This window comes from Thalassophryne amazonica, chromosome 11 (genome assembly GCF_902500255.1).
Source record: "Thalassophryne amazonica chromosome 11, fThaAma1.1, whole genome shotgun sequence".
Lineage (NCBI taxonomy): Eukaryota > Metazoa > Chordata > Actinopteri > Batrachoidiformes > Batrachoididae > Thalassophryne > Thalassophryne amazonica.
In genome coordinates, this window is record NC_047113.1 from 39,963,314 (window position 1) to 39,983,661 (window position 20,348).

The 20,348-nt window shown below is 41.0% G+C and overlaps 1 protein-coding gene across 1 annotated transcript in view; it reads left to right on the forward strand.

The window, feature by feature from the left end:
* The window catches only part of abcb7 (ATP-binding cassette, sub-family B (MDR/TAP), member 7), a 78,030-nt gene extending 59,130 nt beyond the window's left edge, over positions 1 to 18,900 (forward strand). The window contains exons 13-16 of the mRNA XM_034181283.1: positions 38 to 209; positions 8,450 to 8,553; positions 16,897 to 17,004; positions 18,343 to 18,900. Coding sequence (XP_034037174.1) covers positions 38 to 209; positions 8,450 to 8,553; positions 16,897 to 17,004; positions 18,343 to 18,561 — 603 coding nt within the window. The 3' untranslated portion in view covers positions 18,562 to 18,900. The remainder of the gene's footprint in view (positions 1 to 37; positions 210 to 8,449; positions 8,554 to 16,896; positions 17,005 to 18,342) is intronic.
* The last annotated feature ends 1,448 nt before the right edge of the window (positions 18,901 to 20,348 follow it).

The following is a 20,348-nucleotide window of genomic DNA, read 5'->3' on the forward strand; positions in this document are numbered from 1 at the left end:
CTTCTTTTTTTCTTCTTCTTTCTTCTGTTGTTCTCAGGATGCTGTTCTGTTCCACAACACCATCTTCTACAATCTGCAGTATGGCAACGTCAACGCTACACCAGAAGATGTTTACCAAGTAGCACGTCTAGCAGGCATCCATGACGCCATCCTCAGGATGCCCCATGGCTATGGCACCCAGGTTGGGGAGCGGGGCCTCAAGCTGTCAGGTTTGCAGCATCATTATGACTACTGTTTGTTTAAAGCTGATGATCTGCACAGCTTTGTCAAAATATTGTGTGTTCTCTCTGGTTCCTTGAATGGAATACTAAACAGAAACTTGTAACATAGTTTGAATTCTCTTTTTTTCCCTCATCTTAAATTAGGGAATAACCCTGTTGCGTCTGATGATTTGCGGACGTTCATACTGGTTATACAGTTGCAAATTGAGCTTTACAGTGATGCGTTAGCGGAGCCGTAAAACGGCTGTTTGTGACCATATAATGGCATGAACGTCCGCAAATCATCAGACACAAGGGGGTTATTTCCATTCTAATTCAATTCCATCGTTTGCACAGTTTATTTTTCTGTAGGTAATTCGGTCAGCGAGGCTTACCGTTGAGCCGAGGCAGCGTTGCTCCAACAGCAGTCAGGGTGCACAGTAATCCATCAAATGTGAAACGGTAATTCTATATCAGAATCCACATTGATACTTTCGTATGGTAGCTTAAATTCACCCATTTCAGCAGCGACAGCGGTACGCGACTTTCTCTCTCTCTCAGCTAAGAGCGCTAACAGCTAGCAGTGCGCGTGGCCGGTGTTCTGTCGAATTGTGTGTCTCGTCGCATAACTCGACAGTTCTGCGTCTCAACAATACTACGCATGTGTCCTCCGCACAGCTGCGCATGCACACGCATGGTCTGAAATCTCACATGATTAACCAAGCAGAAAAAATGTAATTGGTTTAGAATCATTAATTTACTGCTGTGTGAATCCTAGGAGTGGTTATCTTCTCGTTAGGGCTTAGCTTGCGTTAGCCTTCGTTACTTGCTACGTTACTTATTCTTATTTGCTTGCTTATTCTTTTCTTAGTGCACAACACTTGAAAATAACTTGCGCAGTGAAGAGCTGTGTGTACTTTCTGAATGCACTGTATATATGGTTATTGCATGAACTACCACAGTTTTTCGTGTGTGTGTGTTTTTGTATTGCAAAGGCAGGTTTGAGCATGGTCATAAAAAGGCACGTTAATTACCATTCTTGTTGTGTTGATTTTGTACAACAGAGTGAAATTTAAAGTATATGAAGATGCTGAGTTATCTATTGAGAATGAACAGCACTGGACACTGCCAGAATAATAAAATTAGATTTGTAAGAAGATTCATGTAGGAGGTTCTCTTTTATCCCCTACTGCCCGAAGGCCCCCAAGGGAGATTTTGCCGTGGCGATGTCCGTTCATCCGTCTGTCCCACCCAAATAGTGTATAAGCGTTCTGAAATCAACTCCTCTCATATTTTTAAGAGGAGTTTTGTGAAACAATACAATTCCTTGTTATAGGTTAGTGATACACTATCATATCATTCAAGTTGTGCCTGTTTTATGAGAGTTATGGCCCTTGATTAACAAATCTTGACTCCATCAGTTTCATGAGTGGATGCCTGCATTCTGAAATCAACTCCTCTCACGTTTTAAGGAGGAATTTCATGAAACTTGGTACAAGTTCTTGTTATAGGTTGGTAATACGCATATTATAATATTCTACAAGATTGACAGATTTTGGCAGAGTTATGGCCCTTGATTAACAAACCAGAATATGGCAAGCAATTATGCCAAAGCAGCATTTGCCTGCAGGGGAATATTGTGTTCTCAGAGCACTGTTTTTCTTTTTATTTCTTTTAATTTATTTTTTATACAGCTCTGCAAGTATAAAATTACAGGGTTTTGTGTCTGCCTTTTTTCTGTGATCATTTTGTATGTTGCATGACAAAAGTGACAACACAAGTAATATAGCAGCTCATTTAGCCTATAGTCTGTGAGCACTTTCACTGAAGAGTCTAGATCAATTTCTTTATATAGTGCAGCTGAGTGACCAAGACATGACTAGTTTCTTTTAAATTAGTTTCTGTATGTGAGACCTGAATTTTTGAAAGGGCAGTGTCGGCTGTAAAAATCAGAACTAATTTCATTTATATTCTTCGCTGTTTGAAATACATTTAAGGCCAAATTTAGACGTGGTGAAAAGCTAGTATGTCCTTTCCGGAGTATAAGTTGCACCTGTCAAAAAATGCCTCTTGAAGTGGGGAAAAAAACATGTATCTATAAGTCAGAGTATAAGGCACATCTTTTTCTGTATTATCCGTTCTTTAATTGGGAATTTTTGTGCATTGCTGTAGTGCACTATTGATTATTGCATTTATTCTTTCATTGTAAGTCCCTTCGGCTGCTCCCTTGTTTGCACTCGGGGTCGCCACAGCAAATCCAAGGTGGATCTGCATGTTGAATTGGCACAGGTTTTACGCCGGATGCCCTTCCTGACGCAACTCCACATTACATGGAGAAATGTGACTGGGGTGGGATTTGAACCCAGAACCTTCTGCACTGAAACCAAGCGCATTAACCACTTGGCCATTTTATTTTGTGTAGTGCTTTGATTCTTGGGAAGCACTTATTGTAATATTCATTATTAATAACGAATGTGATTTTTTTTTCTTTCTTTCTCCTATACGAGGTCTGTTAGAAAAGTATCGGACCTTTTTATTTTTTGAAAAAAACTTGATGGATTTGAATCACGTGTATTTGCATCAGCCAACTTTGAACCTTCGTGCGCATGCGTGAATTTTTTCCCGCCTGTCGATTGCGTCATTTGCTGGTAAGCAGCCTTTGTGTGAGGACGTGTGTTGTGCGCTCGGTGGATTTTCATTGCAAGGAAAAAGACGGAACAACTGGAGCAGCGCCGCATCAAATTTTGCCAGAAACTGCGACAGCCAGGTGGAAACCATTCAGATGATTCAGATGGCTTTCGATGACTTTTCAGTCGTGTGACTATCCGATAAATTGTGGAAGAGGTGGGCATGTCACAGCATGTCCTGTGAGACTTCAACACAAAGGTGCTTTTGCTCTGCCGTCAGCAGCTTCGGCACAAATTTCACAGCCACTCTTTTCATGGCAAAATCTTCTGTCACAATGGAATGTGCCGAAAAAGTGCTGATGTCCACCTCTTCCTCAATTTTCAGATAGTCACATGACGGTCCCGCATCACCACAGCGTTCACTTTGGAAATTATCTGGTCATTTCAGCATGTTGATGGCCGACCGGAGCGTGGCACGCTCTCCACCATTGTGCGGTCGTCATTAAACCGGTTGTACCGCTCCTTAATCTGTGTGATGCCCATAGGATCGTCACCGAAAGCCGTCTGAATAATCCGAATGGTTTCCACCTGGCTGTCACCCAGTTTCTGGCAAAATTTGATGCGGCGCTGCTCTAGTTGTTCCATCTTTTTTCCTTGCAATCAAAATCCACCGAGCGCACAACACACGTCCTCACACAAAGGCTGCTTACCAGCAAATGACGCAATCAACAGGCGTGAAAGAATTCACGCGTGCGCACGAAGGTTCAAAGTTGGCTGATGCAAGCACACATGATTCAAATCCATCAGGTTTTTGAAAAAAATAAAAAGGTCCGATACTTTTGTAACAGACCTCGTGTGTGTGTGTGTGTGTGTGTGTGTGTATATATATATATATATATATATATATATATATACACACACAGTAGTGTTCAGAATAATAGTAGTGCTATGTGACTAAAAAGATTAATCCAGGTTTTGAGTATATTTCTTATTGTTACATGGGAAACAAGGCACCAGTAGATTCAGTAGATTCTCGCAAATCCAACAAGACCAAGCATTCATGATATGCACACTCTTAAGGATATGAAATTGGGCTATTAGTCAACTCAATCAATCAACTTTTTTCTTATATAGCGCCAAATCACAACAAACAGTTGCCCCAAGGCGCTCCATATTGTAAGGCAAGGCCATACAATAATTATGAAAAACCCCAACGGTCAAAATGACCCCCTATGAGCAAGCACTTGGCAACAGTGGGAAGGAAAAACTCCCTTTTAACAGGAAGAAACCTCCAGCAGAGCCAGGCTCAGGGAGGGGCAGTCTTCTGCTGAGACTGGTTGGGGCTGAGGGAAAAAACCAGGAAAAAGACATGCCGTGAAGGGGGGCAGAGATCGATCACTAATGATTAAATGCAGAGTGATGCATACGGAGCAAAAAGAGAAAGAAACAGTGCATCATGGGAACCCCCCACAATCTACGTCTAAACCAGCATAACCAAGGGATGGTCCAGGGTCACCCGATCCAGCCCTAACTATAAGCCTTAGCGAAAAGGAAAGTTTTAAGCCTAATCTTAAAAGTAGAGAGGGTATCTGTCTCCCTGATCTGAATTGGGAGCTGGTTCCACAGGAGAGGAGCCTGAAAGCTGAAGGCTCTGCCTCCCATTCTACTCTTACAAACCCTAGGAACTACAAGTAAACCCGCAGTCTGAGAGCGAAGCGCTCTAATGGGGTAATATGGTACTACGAGGTCCCTAAGATAAGATGGGACCTGATTATTCAAAACCTTATAAGTAAGAAGAAGAATTTTAAATTCTATTCTAGAATTAACAGGAAGCCAATGAAGAGAGGCCAACACGGGTGAGATATGCTCTCTCCTGCTAGTCCCCGTCAGTACTCTAGCTGCAGCATTCTGAACCAACTGAAGGCTTTTTAGGGAACTTTTAGGACAACCTGATAATAATGAATTACAATAGTCCAGCCTAGAGGAAATAAATGCATGAATTAGTTTTTCAGCATCACTCTGAGACAAGACCTTTCTGATTTTAGAGATATTGCGTAAATGCAAAAAGGCAGTCCTACATATTTGTTTAATATGCGCTTTGAATGACATATCCTGATCAAAAATGACTCCAAGATTTCTCACAGTATTACTAGAGATCAGGGAAATGCCATCCAGAGTAACGATCTGGTTAGACACCATGCTTCTAAGATTTGTGGGGCCAAGTACAATAACTTCAGTTTTATCTGAGTTTAAAAGCAGGAAATTAGAGGTCATCCATGTCTTTATGTCTGTAAGACAATCCTGCAGTTTAGCTAATTGGTGTGTATCCTCAGGCTTCATGGATAGATAAAGCTGGGTATCATCTGCGTAACAATGAAAATTTAAGCAATACCGTCTAATAATACTGCCTAAGGGAAGCATGTATAAAGTGAATAAAATTGGTCCTAGCACAGAACCTTGTGGAACTCCATAATTAACTTTAGTCTGTGAAGAAGATTCACCATTTACATGAACAAACTGTAATCTATTAGACAAAAAGTATTAAATTAGTAAAAAAAAAAAGTAGAAAAGGGTGTGTTCACAATAATAGTGTGGCATTCGGTCAGTGAGTTTGTCAGTTTTGTGGAACAAACAGGTGTGAATCAGGTGTCCCCTATTTAAGGATGAAGCCAGCACCTGTTGAACATGCTTTTCTCTTTGAAAGCCTGAGGAAAATGGGACGTTCAAGACATTGTTCAGAAGAACAGCGTAGTTTGATTAAAAAGTTGATTGGAGAGGGGAAAACTTATACGCAGGTGTAAAAAATTATAGGCTGTTCATCTACAATGATCTCCAATGCTTTAAAATGGACAAAAAAAAAAAGACGCGTGGGAGAAAATGGAAAACAACCATCAAAATGGATAGAAGAATAACCAGAATGGCAAAGGCTCACCCATTGATCAGCTCCAGGATGATCAAAGACAGTCTGGAGTTACCTGTAAGTGCTGTGACAGTTAGAAGATGCCTGTGTGAAGCTAATTTATTTGCAAGAATCCCCCGCAAAGTCCCTCTGTTAGGGCCCTGTCCCACTGGCGTTTAGGAGGATTTGCGCATGAAATGAGGAGACAAAAGCTGAGCGTCCGCAACAAAGGTGGGCGGAAATGACAAATGTCCCGAGGTGGATCAGCGAATACATGAGGAAGAAAAGCGGATATAACAGGGAACAGAAGCGAAGGCGACCGCAGAGGCGCCCCCATGAGGGGCACAGCGGCCGTGATGCACTTGCTTCATCTGTGCCCACTCTGTCTGCATTAGAAGATGACATTTTTCGGGATTCCCGCGGGATGGGAGTCAAAATTTTATCAATCCCGTGATTGGGATGGGACGGGAATAAAAATGAACGGGAGCAGGCAGGAGCGGGAATGCCAAAAAAGACACCGTGCGCGATCAAACACTACAAATTCGCGGGGGTCGCGTGTCAGCCTTCGCCCAGTGTGTCGCTCTGCTTTTGCTGTGAAAATTCACCCCGGTGCGTCATCAAATAGGAGGAGCTTCCATTCCGCTCGCCGGCTCCGGTTGTCAGTCAAGTTAACATGATGGACCTTGATCACACGGAGCGAGTTGTTGTGGAAAGCTCCCAATACAGAGAGTATCATTATTTGCTGCAGGAGCTGAGTCTGGTTGACGGCAGCTTTCAGCGGTCCTTCCACCTCTGCAGGACCCAGTTTGAGGACCAACTGTCCCATTCACGCTCGCACATGTAAACAATTAAAAAAAAAAAGAAAAAGAAACTCCGCTGCTTGCTGCAGCTCGCTCTTCCACCAAAAAACTGTCATAATTGTGTTTAGAAACCAGTCACCATTTGTTTTATTATACATCTGTGTAGTTAATAAGTAAAATAATCTCTATGAATGATTCGCTTGCTCCAAAAACTCTGTCATTATTGTGAAATAAAGGACAAAAGAGACATAAGTCCTGCTCACATGCTGCTACCAGATACAGGACATGTTCACATCTTCAGTCAAACTCCAGCCTTCTCCACGTCACTACATATTCAGTCCCTGATTGATCATCACGGCGCGAGACATACGTGAGTGGGATGGGAGTGGGACTGATTTTGAGTGGGAGCGGGATGGGATTGGGAGTCATCTTTACAGGAGTGGGACGGGATGGGATTTTTTTTTTTTTTTTTACTCCAGTCCAGAATTGGGACAGGATGGGATTTTTTTTTTGTGGGAGCGGGATGGGACGGGAGTGAAAATCCACTCCCGTGTCATGCTGTAGTCTGCAAACGCGACATACCTTTCGCGACCGTGATGTGGCCGTGCTGGGCACGTGTCATATCTGTTTTGCATGCTGTCCCGGTCCGCCGCCAAGCTGCGCCAACCCGTCAGTTGCGGATATCAGCGGATGACAGGGGATATGTGGCGCGTTGGTTGTGTATGTCCTGCTTATGTCTTCAGTATGTGTTCAGGCAGTGATGCGGATCTCATCCGCAGCAGGATTTTTGAGCCGCTCAAAAATCCTGGCTGCGGACATGCGTGCCTCTGCGTATGATCACGGACGTGTTCGGATGGCGGCCGACTCATACAGGAATGTTACACGGTTATTGCGGTTGTTTGACGGATGTGGGCCACTTTTGTGCGCATTCCATCTGCAAATCCTCCTAAACGCCAGTGGGACAGGGCCCTTAAATAAAAGACGTGCAGAAGAGGTTACAATTTGCCAAAGAACACATCAACTGGCCTAAAGAGAAATGGAGGAATATTTTGTGGACTGGTGAGAGTAAAATTGTTCTTTTTGGGTCCAAGGGCTGCAGACAGTTTGTGAGACGACCCCCAAACTCTGAATTCAAGCCACAGTTCACAGTGAAGACAGTGAAGCATGGTGGTGCAAGCATCATGATATGGGCATGTTTCTCCTACTATGGTGTTGGGCCTATATATCGCATACCAGGTATCATGGATCAGTTTGGATATGTCAAAATACTTGAAGAGGTCATGTTGCCTTATGCTGAAGAGGACATGTCCTTGAAATGGGTGTTTCAACAAGACAATGACCCCAAGCACACAAGTAAAGGAGCAAAATCTTGGTTTCAGACCAACAAAATTAATGCCTCACAGATGTGAAGAAATCATGAAAAACTGGTTATACAACTAAATACTTTAGTGATTCACAGGATTGCTAAAAAAGCAGTTTGAACATAATAGTTTTGAGTTTGTAGCATCAACAGCAGATACTACTATTATTGTGAACACCCCCTTTTCTACTTTTTTTTTTTTTTTTTTTTTTTACTAATAGCCCAATTTTATAGCCTTAAGAGTGTGTATATCATGAATGCTTGGTCTTGTTGGATTTGCGAGAATTTACTAAATCTACTGGTACCTTGTTTCCCATGTAACAATAAGAAATATACTCAAAACCTGGATTAATCTTTTTAGTCACGTAGCACTACTATTATGTCACACTGGAGTATAAGGACCTTCCAAACTCGTAAAAAAAAAACTACAACTTGTACACTGGCAAATATGAGTGCTCTAAGGTGACAGACCAGTAAACAGCCTGCCATGTCCTTGCATATATGAAATGGTTTGTTTTTGACTCTCGCTGCTTTTGCTGATGACACTTTTTGTTTTCTTTCAGGAGGGGAGAAGCAGCGTGTCGCCATCGCTCGGGCAATACTAAAGAACCCCCCGATCCTCCTTTATGACGAAGCAACGTCCTCTCTGGATTCCATCACAGAAGAGGTTTGAACATGCGCACACTGACATCTGAATGCATAAGCATAAACGTACCTACAAGCACCAGTCATTTCTACTACTCTTACACCTTTAACGTCTGTAAAGCCTCAGTGTCTGCTGTGCATGCACAGTAATCACGCCTGCATCACATTCCTGATGTGACATCCACCACCCCCACGTTCTCCCTTACCACCTGCTGCTGTTTTTGCCTACTTAATCCTCAGATCAGCTTAAACTCTGCGGTCTTTGTAAATGTTAATGAGAAAGTTCGCTGTGCTTTTGTGAACTTAAAGAAAACAGCGTGGGGCAGAAGTTCTTGGCTGTTAATTGAGATTTTTGTGTTTATTCTTAGTCTTTAGTCTTGGGTGTTTTTAGATATCATATGAAAACATTTGGAAACAAGAGCATATGAAAATGGATGTTGCTGGGCAACACTACTTCTGCAAACTAACTTTGAGAGTATCTTTCATATGTAACCTTTCATATGCAACTATTGCATCAGTTTTAAATGACAAGTGGCACTAGTTATCTTGTCTTTATTATTTACAAAAAGCAGAAAGGATGCAATTACTGGTTTGTTTTGTAAGACACTTAGAATTTGATAAATGTAGAATGAAAGCAATGAAAGCAGAATTAAAGTCAGTTAATGCAGACAGTCAGTCCATTTGTGGAAACATATTACAGATATTGAAATGAGACTTGAGCCATATTTTGTTCCAGTGTAAGAGTCAAATACCACTGTGTTTTAAACCAAGAAAAATTAACCAAAGTGCTCTCAGAATGTGACAAATTGCACCTTTTTTTTTTCAAAAATTTCCTGGGAGGGGCATGCCCCGGACCCTCCTAGGGGACCTTGCCCCCTGCGGCTTCACTGCACAGGCCGTCCACTCGTAAAAAAATGTTGAGTCAAAAAATGTTCAGTTGCTTGTAGCCATGAAACTGTTATTTATGCAATTTCTCCTCTGCCATGGAGACAATACTGTCACCCACGCCTCTGTAGATGTAGATGTCGTCGTCACCTTTTTCTTTTGAGGTACAAGGAAAGTACCACATTGTGGATTGTATTACTTCCATTGATTAATTTTTTTTTAATTGTTATTCGTATTATTTTATTTCAGCTGTTTCTTTGTTTGGCTGGCTGGCTGGTTTAAACTATACTCCATGAAACATGGTGGAATGTTTACTTCTGCCAAGAGAAAGGTACCTAGTAACAAATGTTTTTGATTGGAATCCAGCTACAGATCCAGATTGTTTGACCTTGGCATTGGTTTGCACTTGGAGTGCCTCTGTCAGATAAAGAAAGACAAAGGAGAAGTGCAATGAAAACTTTAGGGGCCCTACTTAAATGATCTATAGCGCACAGTCTAAAGTGCATAGGACAAGTGTCTTCAAGGCATGACCTAAAACAGATACTTTTGGATTGATCTGGTGTAGGACTGAATGGTCTGGCCTAAAAAATATAGTATGTTATACATTGAAGCTCAAACGTCACAATTTTGCTTAAAATTGCAACATTAATGCTTCTTAAGTCCTAAACCACTGGTCTGGGAACTGTATGACAGGTAACAATGTACTCAGCTGTGCCGCTACAACATAAGGGTGAGCGGTATGAACTAAAAATAATAGCAATTTGATTATGGCGACTGTATTATATCATGGCATTACTAGTTTTTCACTATATGACCACTATCATGATAAGACAGGTGTGGGTTTTGTACATGGTAAATCAGTTCAGCAGGAAACTGTCCATGAGGGCAGCAGCAAATGGAGAGGCCAATTTTCATCAGCAATAGGAGAGGCCAGTTTTAATTAGCAATAGGTCCGTAAACAATAATCAAACCTACCACAGCAGGCTAAACTCAGAAGTAGCAGGGAGGCAATAGAGGTCGGTAACTAGAGGTCAAAACACTGGAACAGAATGCGAGAAAGATGGTTTAGACAGGAAACAATCTGTCGCTGGATTGAGGAACTTGTGAAAATGGTGGATACTCCAGTTAATCTGGAAATAAACATGTACATAAACCCACATGCCCAGAAAGTAAAGCCAACAGCATGCATTCGGAGCAGACTATTTTGATAGTGCATTTGAGCAGTTAGCTGGTAGCTAGTTGCTACCAGTGTGTATTAGGCGCCTTGTATGACAGCACCCTTACATCAGGGTGAATGTGAGGCATTATTGTAAAGCACTTTGAGCATCTGATGCAGATGGAAAAGCGCTATGTAAATGCAGTCCATTTCCCATTTAAGAAGAAGAATAACACAGATAAGCATAACACATAGGAGACAAGAGTAGAAGCCATTGACCAGAAAACTAACACCAGAACGTGAACTATGGCAGCCACTTTGTGTTATTATTATAGTTATATTACTTAACCAGTTTAAAGTTTAACCTGGACTATATTCATTTTCAATTCTGCACCTTTAATTTCTAATCTGGATGAAAACGGTAATGAGTCAAAGGTTTTTACACAGTTTTATATGCTGAAAATGTCAGTGGCTGTTTTATTTAATGATCGTTAAGGCTTAAAGAAGCTGGCAGTGTAAAAGTCATTTTTAAAAGAAACAAACTTGTCACGAGTTGTATTTCAATTTCAATTTATTTTCATTTATATAGTGCCACATCACAGCAAGGTTGCCTCAAGGCGCTTCACACAAGTAAGGTCTAACCTTACCAACCCCCAGAGCAACAGTGGTAACGAAAAACTCCCTCTGAGGAAGAAACCATAACAACCATAATATTTCCTTGTGTATCCATAAGAAAATATTTAACAGGTGTTTTGATTCAGCAGACCTGAGAATTTTTTTTTTTAATTAATTAATTAATGGCCACACAAACCACTTCCATCACAGCCTCAGCGCTGCAGCACTGAAATGATTATTGATTTCCAAGTTAGTGTATATTTGGCATCATATTTTGCTATTTCATCAGCCTTATTTTTCGGTGCTTACCTCACACTTCACAATGTGTCTTGACTGGAGGAGATTAAAAAAATACTGCAACCACTCTCACCCAGCAGTTTCTGCTCACTGGCTGTCTTCTTAAATCTAAACCACATCCATACGATGGACACCTCACTGGACGTTTTGACTGTTTTCAGCACCCACGCTCAGATGAGAGCAAGTACTTAAACAACATGGATGATGGGTGAAAAAAATGACACCTTTGTTAATCAGAAAATAGCAGTGTCACTTTTGTGCTGTGGACTGCTGTAGGCCGGGTGTAAGATGGAGCCTATAGCTTCAGCAGCTGGATCTAGACTGGGACTAGGGATTAGCAGGTGTGGCTTTTATGTAATAGATAAATAAGAAAACTAACAGCAGATTTAGTTTACTTAGCTGAAAGTAATAACATTCTCATTGACTTTACAGTTTATAATAAAAGCTGCAGGAATATAACGTCTCACAAACTGAAGTGGACTGTAAACAGTCCATTTGTTATACAACCCCTGGCAAAAATTATGGAATCACCAGTCTCGGAGGATGTTCATTCAATCAATCAATCAATCAATCAATTTTATTTATATAGCGCCAAATCACAACAAACAGTTGCCCCAAGGCGCTTTATATTGTAAGGCAAGGCCATACAATAATTACGTTAAAAACCCCAATGGTCAAAACAACCCCCTGTGAGCAAGCACTTGGCGACAGTGGGAAGGAAAAACTCCCTTTTAACAGGAAGAAACCTCCAGCAGAACCAGGCTCAGGGAGGGGCAGTCTTCTGCTGGGACTGGTTGGGGCTGAGGGAGAGAACCAGGAAAAAGACATGCTGTGGAGGGGAGCAGAGATCAATCACTAATGATTAAATGCAGAGTGGTGCATACAGAGCAAAAAGAGAAAGAAACACTCAGTGCATCATGGGAACCCCCCAGCAGTCTAAGTCTATAGCAGCATAACTAAGGGATGGTTCAGGGTCACCCGATCCAGCCCTAACTATAAGCTTTAGCAAAAAGGAAAGTTTTAAGCCTAATCTTAAAAGTAGAGAGGGTGTCTGTCTCCCTGATCCGAAGTGGGAGCTGGTTCCACAGGAGAGGAGCCTGAAAGCTGAAGGCTCTGCCTCCCATTCTACTCTTAGAAACCCTAGGAACTACAAGTAAGCCTGCAGTCTGAGAGCGAAGCGCTCTATTGGGGTGATATGGTACTATGAGGTCCCTAAGATAAGATGGGACCTGATTATTCAAAACCTTATAAGTAAGAAGAAGAATTTTAAATTCTATTCTAGAATTAACAGGAAGCCAATGAAGAGAGGCCAATATGGGTGAGATATGCTCTCTCCTTCTAGTCCCCGTCAGTACTCTAGCTGCAGCATTTTGAATTAACTGAAGGCTTTTCAGGGAACTTTTAGGACAACCTGATAATAATGAATTACAATAGTCCAGCCTAGAGGAAATAAATGCATGAATTAGTTTTTCAGCATCACTCTGAGACAAGACCTTTCTAATTTTAGAGATATTGCGTAAATGCAAAAAAGCAGTCTTACATATTTGTTTAATATGCGCTTTGAATGACATATCCTGATCAAAAATGACTCCAAGATTTCTCACAGTATTACTAGAGGTCAGGGTAATGCCATCCAGAGTAAGGATCTGGTTAGACACCATGTTTCTAAGATTTGTGGGGCCAAGTACAATAACTTCAGTTTTATCTGAGTTTAAAAGCAGGAAATTAGAGGTCATCCATGTCCTTATGTCTGTAAGACAATCCTGCAGTTTAGCTAATTGGTGTGTATCCTCTGGCTTCATGGATAGATAAAGCTGGGTATCATCTGCGTAACAATGAAAATTTAAGCAATGCCGTCTAATAATACTGCCTAAGGGAAGCATGTATAAAGTGAATAAAATTGGTCCTAGCACAGAACCTTGTGGAACTCCATAATTAACCTTAGTCTGTGAAGAAGATTCCCCATTTACATGAACAAATTGTAATCTATTAGATAAATATGATTCAAACCACCGCAGCGCAGTGCCTTTAATACCTATGGCATGCTCTAATCTCTGTAATAAAATTTTATGGTCAACAGTATCAAAAGCAGCACTGAGGTCTAACAGAACAAGCACAGAGATGAGTCCACTGTCTGAGGCCATAAGAAGATCATTTGTAACCTTTACTAATGCTGTTTCTGTACTATGATGAATTCTAAAACCTGACTGAAACTCTTCAAATAGACCATTCCTCTGCAGATGATCAGTTAGCTGTTTTACAACTACCCTTTCAAGAATTTTTGAGAGAAAAGGAAGGTTGGAGATTGGCTTATAATTAGCTAAGATAGCTGGGTCAAGTGATGGCTTTTTAAGTAATGGTTTAATTACTGCCACCTTAAAAGCCTGTGGTACATAGCCAACAAATAAAGATAGATTGATCATATTTAAGATCGAAGCATTAAATAATGGTAGGGCTTCCTTGAGCAGCCTGGTAGGAATGGGGTCTAATAGACATGTTGATGGTTTGGATGAAGTAACTAATGAAAATAACTCAGACAGAACAATCTGAGAGAAAGAGTCTAACCAAATACCGGCATCACTGAAAGCAGCCAAAGATAACGATACGTCTTTGGGATGGTTATGAGTAATTTTTTCTCTAATAGTTAAAATTTTATTAGCAAAGAAAGTCATGAAGTCATTACTAGTTAAAGTTAAAGGAATACTCGGCTCAGTAGAGCTCTGACTCTTTGTCAGCCTGGCTACAGTGCTGAAAAGAAACCTGGGGTTGTTCTTATTTTCTTCAATTAGTGATGAGTAGTAAGATGTCCTAGCTTTACGGAGGGCTTTTTTATAGAGCAACAGACTCTTTTTCCAGGCTAAGTGAAGATCTTCTAAATTAGTGAGACGCCATTTCTTCTCCAACTTATGGGTTATCTGCTTTAAGCTGCGAGTTTGTGAGTTATACCACGGAGTCAGGCACTTCTGATTTAAAGCTCTCTTTTTCAGAGGAGCTACAGCATCCAAAGTTGTCTTCAATGAGGATGTAAAACTATTGACGAGATACTCTATCTCACTTACAGAGTTTAGGTAGCTACTCTGCACTGTGTTGGTATATGGCATTAGAGAACATAAAGAAGGAATCATATCCTTAAACCTAGTTACAGCGCTTTCTGAAAGACTTCTAGTGTAATGAAACTTATTCCCCACTGCTGGGTAGTCCATCAGAGTAAATGTAAATGTTATTAAGAAATGATCAGACAGAAGGGAGTTTTCAGGGAATACTGTTAAGTCTTCAATTTCCATACCATAAGTCAGAACAAGATCTAAGATATGATTAAAGTGGTGGATGGACTCATTTACATTTTGAGCAAAGCCAATTGAGTCTAATAATAGATTAAATGCAGTGTTGAGGCTGTCATTCTCAGCATCTGTGTGGATGTTAAAATCGCCCACTATAATTATCTTATCTGAGCTAAGCACTAAGTCAGACAAAAGTTCTGAAAATTCACAGAGAAACTCACAGTAACGACCAGGAGGACGATAGATAACAACAAATAAAACTGGTTTTTGGGACTTCCAATTTGGATGGACAAGACTAAGAGTCAAGCTTTCAAATGAATTAGAAGCTCTGTCTGGGTTTTTGATTAATTAATAAGCTGGAATGGAAGATTGCTGCTGTTCAGTTGTTTAATTTTGTAGAATCAATTTTCTATCCCCAAAACTAACACTTGCATCAAATCAGATCTGCTCATTAGTCTGCATCTAAAAAGGAGTGATCACACCTTGGAGAGCTGTTGCACCAAGTGGACTGACATGAATCATGGCTCCAACATGAGAGATGTCAATTGAAACAAAGGAGAGGATTATCAAACTCTTAAAAGAGGGTAAATCATCACGCAATGTTGCAAAAGATGTTGGTTGTTCACAGTCAGCTGTGTCTAAACTCTGGACCAATTACAAACAACATGGGAACGTTGTTAAAGGCAAACATACTGGTAGACCAAGGAAGACATCAAAGCGTCAAGACAGAAAACTTAAAGCAATATGTCTCAAAAATCGAAAATGCACAACAAAACAAATGAGGAACGAATGGGAGGAAACTGGAGTCAACGTCTGTGACCGAACTGTAAGAAACCGCCTAAAGGAAATGGGATTTACATACAGAAAAGCTAAATGAAAGCCATCATTAACACCTAAACAGAAAAAAACAAGGTTACAATGGACTAAGGAAAAGCAATCGTGGACTGTGGATGACTGGATGAAAGTCATATTCAGTGATGAATCTCGAATCTGCATTGGGCAAGGTGATGATGCTGGAACTTTTGTTTGGTGCCGTTCCAATGGGATTTATAAAGATGACTGCCTGAAGAGAACATGTAAATTTCCACAGTCATTGATGATATGGGGCTGCATGTCAGGCAAAGGCACTGGGGAGATGGCTGATGGCTCCAACCTGCAAACCTGATCTGGCAACAGCAATCAGAGAAAGTTGGAGCCAGATTGATGAAGAGTACTGTTTGTCACTCATTAAGTCCATGCCTCAGAGACTGCAAGATGTTATAAAAGCCAGAGGTGGTGCAACAAAATACTAGTGATGTGTTGGAGCATTCTTTTGTTTTTCATGGTTCCATAATTTTTTCCTCAGAATTGAGTGATTCCATATTTTTTTTCCCTCTGCTTGGTCTAAAAAAGTAACCTTTACTGACTGCCACAATTTTTTTTCTTGATTTCTTATAGTGTTTCTTAAAGCCAGAAAGTTGCCATTTGAAATGACTTTAGTTTTGTGTCATGTCTGTGATCTTCTTTTTTTCTACAAAATTAAACAACTGAATGAACATCCTCCGAGGCCGGTGATTCCATAATTTTTGTCAGGGGTTGTATTACTGTAAAGTAATATTAAATTGTTGAATAATAAAAGGAGTGAGTACAAAAATGCATATCTGAAAGAACTAATTAAAAAGACAAAGTAACTTGGATTTATACTTAAATGTGTAATAGACTCACATAGTCTTACGTTAGCAGGTAAGCTACGTATTCCATATTGCTAGGACTCGGTACAGAAAACAACCCTGTGATCTGCAGAAGTTTTTCCTCATAGCACCCCAGTAAACTTGTTTGTGTTGCATTTTAGTAAAGTAACATCTAAAAATAGTACAAATATAATGAATATGTTCCATTACAAAAAACTCAGTAGAATTAAAATTTGACCTAAAATTGTGGCTTTTGAGTGACTTCACTAATAGTTGAGATGCGCCTCCACAGAATCACACAGCCTTGCATTATTAAGAGTCAGTTTTACAGAATATGAGGCCAGGTATTTTTGGTAAGAACTAATATTGTCACCCTTTTTTTTAGTTTGGGAGCATCGGTCACAGTTTTCCTGTGGATGATGTGATATTTTCTTAAAGTATGTTTGTCTTTGTGTTTTTAGAACATTCTGAGCTCAATGAAGGAGATGGTGAAGGACAGGACATCTGTCTTCATTGCTCACAGGCTTTCCACAATTGTAGATGCTGATGAAATTATCGTACTCAATGGGGTAAGAACTCATCTGTTTATCTTATCATCATCTGGCACCTTCTCTGATCTATCATTTCCAGTTAGGGAGCCAGTTTCACCACAAACATGTGAAGGTGCTGTGCTGTGTTAATTACCAATCCAATTAGCCGATTTAGTACTGAGCGGTATAACGATGACCAGTACTGTACCCGACCTTTCGTGCACTGTCACTCCCAGCACCAAGAATTTAGCACAAGCCCGTTTTATTTTCTGCTTGTTTATTTTGAGTTGCCTTTCTTCATTGTACGTAATGAAAGCAGACTTTAACTTTTCTCATTAACTTCGACAACAACAGGACTCTGTTGGTAGATGTGAATGTTATTTTCTCCATAAGAGCTCATTAAAGCGGTCAGACTCTAGTGGCTGTTTTTGGTCAGATGGCACGTCTTGTTTTTTCCTTGGTGACTAATAATGTATGGGCCCGTTTCCCAGACACTGATGAGGCCTTTACCCAGGACTGCACACGCCTTTCAGCGCTGATCTGCAGTCAGCTGGCTTTTCAAATGCATATAGGCTTTGGTCAGCTTGGCTCAAGTCAGACTGGAGGTGTCATGGCGATGGTGTGTTGCCATTACGTTGCTTGAGATAAATGCCCTTGTGACGACTGAACTGTGGTAATGGACGGACGACATTGCACAGCACAGAGAGGCACTGAACAAAACGCACCCGTTAATGTGAAATGCACCTTGGGTGAAGTGACATTTTCTCCCAGCACTTCAGTCTGATGTGATTAAAGTGCAAAGAGGTTCCTTTGAACTACGGTGAGTGGTCCCACAATCCCGCAGTCGGATTGCAGAGATCAGAGGGTCGTGGCATGGAGGCATGTTTGGCGTGTAATGTTGCTGCTGCATTTGCCGGTGTCACCAGCAGAGGACTGACTGCGGTGCTCATTAAAATAACGAGCGGAAGCAGTCACAGGCTCGTCTTTGGTGCATTAAAGATGATGCCAACACCTCTGCTTGCTCACGAGAGGAGGGGGGACGGGGCACCTTCATTTGTGTTCCACTGTGTGGGAGGGATGTGTATTTGTTGCTTGTGCACACTTGTGTGTGTTTGCGAGTCCGTGTCTCTGCGAGAAGATTGCAACAGTTGTTGGGAAGGCGGCAGGGATTCAGGGGGTGCTGGCTCTCTGCGGAGACTGTGGTCAGAGCCGTGTGGTCAGGAAGAGACGCTAACTATAAGAGTCTTTGTTTTAATTTAGCTCACGTCACAGCAAATGTTTTGTTTTTGCAGAATTCGAGCTCCTGTTGCAGGAGAATAAAACCCCTCTCCTTCTTCTTCTTCTTCTTTGTGCTGGTTTCCCGGCTTTCTCTACCAGGGTAAAGTGGCCGAGCGAGGGAACCACCAAACCCTCTTGAGTACGCCGGGCAGTCTGTACGCAGACCTGTGGAACACCCAGAACAGCAAAATCCTGAGCAGCAACAGGAGCACGCCACAGCCGTCTGTAGAGCGCCTTTCCAGCAAGGAGGAGGAGAGAAGAAAATTGCAGGAGGAGATCCTCAACAGCGTGAAGGGCTGCGGGAACTGCTCCTGCTGAGCCGAGGAGCTGCCTCATTGTTTCCGCGTCACCACACAACACGACCTTGGCTGGAATCCGCGACCTGTGCGGTGTTGGGTGGGGACGTCTCCGGCAAACCTCCACCTATTTGGCTCTGCCGCTCCTCCGGCGGTGAACAAAGGCCAACGCTCACCAAAGTGAAGGAGGAGAAGCACAACAGGGAACAAGCGTGTTTAGCACTGGCCAGTGTCCAGATACGGAGCTTGTGTGCCAGTTGCCTCAGCTGAAGCCAAGAACGGGAGACCCCGTACATCACATACGTGTGTGCGAGACATCTGTTACTCAACATGTTCCCCCTCCCCCATTTTTGACATCAGGTTTATTGATGTCTTTTCATTACAGTGGAAACAGATGAGATGACACGTAATGAATTACAAATGCCTCAATATATGTTGATTTTCCTTGGAACAAATTTTTTTTTTTCCTCAGTGTCAGGTAGAAAATGTTGGACTACAGTGATTGACGTGAATTATTTTGAATAGACACGTTTTTCTGTGGTCCATATTTATATTTAGAATGTTGTTTATGACACTGTTTTCAGTGCATGCTCAGAAATGTTGGCAGTTAATCACATCTTGGATGGTGGATATTGGCTTCATGGGTGAGTAATTTAGCAGCATATATTATGTTGCATCTTGGTAGAACACTCTGACAGTGACGAAATGTAGTAATGTTAGTCGCAGCTGTCAGATGAAAACATATCAGAATATCTTTTTGGACACATTCTTCATTCATATATTTTAACTGGAGTTACAATTATTACAGTAATCAGTTCGACTGTTAAATTAATCAAAAAATAATTGGATAATCTCATACTTCCCTATCTTCAGCCAGGCTTGCTAACTCATTTTCTTAACCATTATTTGAAATTTATGGGCCTCACCACTAATCAGTTAATTGATTTTTGTTTTTTGTTTTTGTTTTTTGACTAATCATTTGTAAAAAAAAATAGTCATTAGTTGCAGCCCTAATTTTAACACTCGCTGATGTGTCTTCTGATGAACAGTTTGAGGTTATAATACGGCTGAGATCAGAATACGTGAACCGCTATGTAAAAGTTACATATAATGTAAATATTTTACAATGTTTTTGAGGGCTGGTTTGCTGTAATTGGCACATTTTCAGACTTCTTTATTATATCTAATCAAACAAAAAGGGTAATTTATTGTTTTAACTGTACATGTATTTGAAAGCTTTCACAGTTTATTTCAAGATGATTCCCAAACTCGTCTAATCATCCACCAAATTGTTGATAACACTGAACATTTTCGAGATGTCAACATGTCAAAGAATGTCAAGTGAATCTATCCTTCGGAGTTCCCACACATCCTGGAAAACCTGGAAATTCAGAGAGTAGTTTTCCAGTCATGGAAACAACCTGGAAATGGATTAAAATTACAAAATATTGTACAAATTTGCATTGTCCTTGAATTTTTAATTGCATTTTCGCCCTCACTTAAATTGCCTCGTAAACCCTGGTGTGTATTTTGTTTGAAACTCAACTGACTTGGTGAGAGAAGCTGTGCTAGGTCTGCTGAAGCAGCAGCAGAGTGAGGTTCCACAGAGCCTAGGCTATGCCTGGAAGTATGGGCACAAACTGTACAATCACCCTATTTTGTGAATAAATACACTCAAGATACTCACTCCCCTACATTTTTGCAAAATAAGCCTGACACTTTGCAGTGCAGAGAATATAATGCTCTGTTATTTCATTTAAAACTGGATGCCCATGTGTTTATATGTTGAAGATGTACAAATTGTACAGT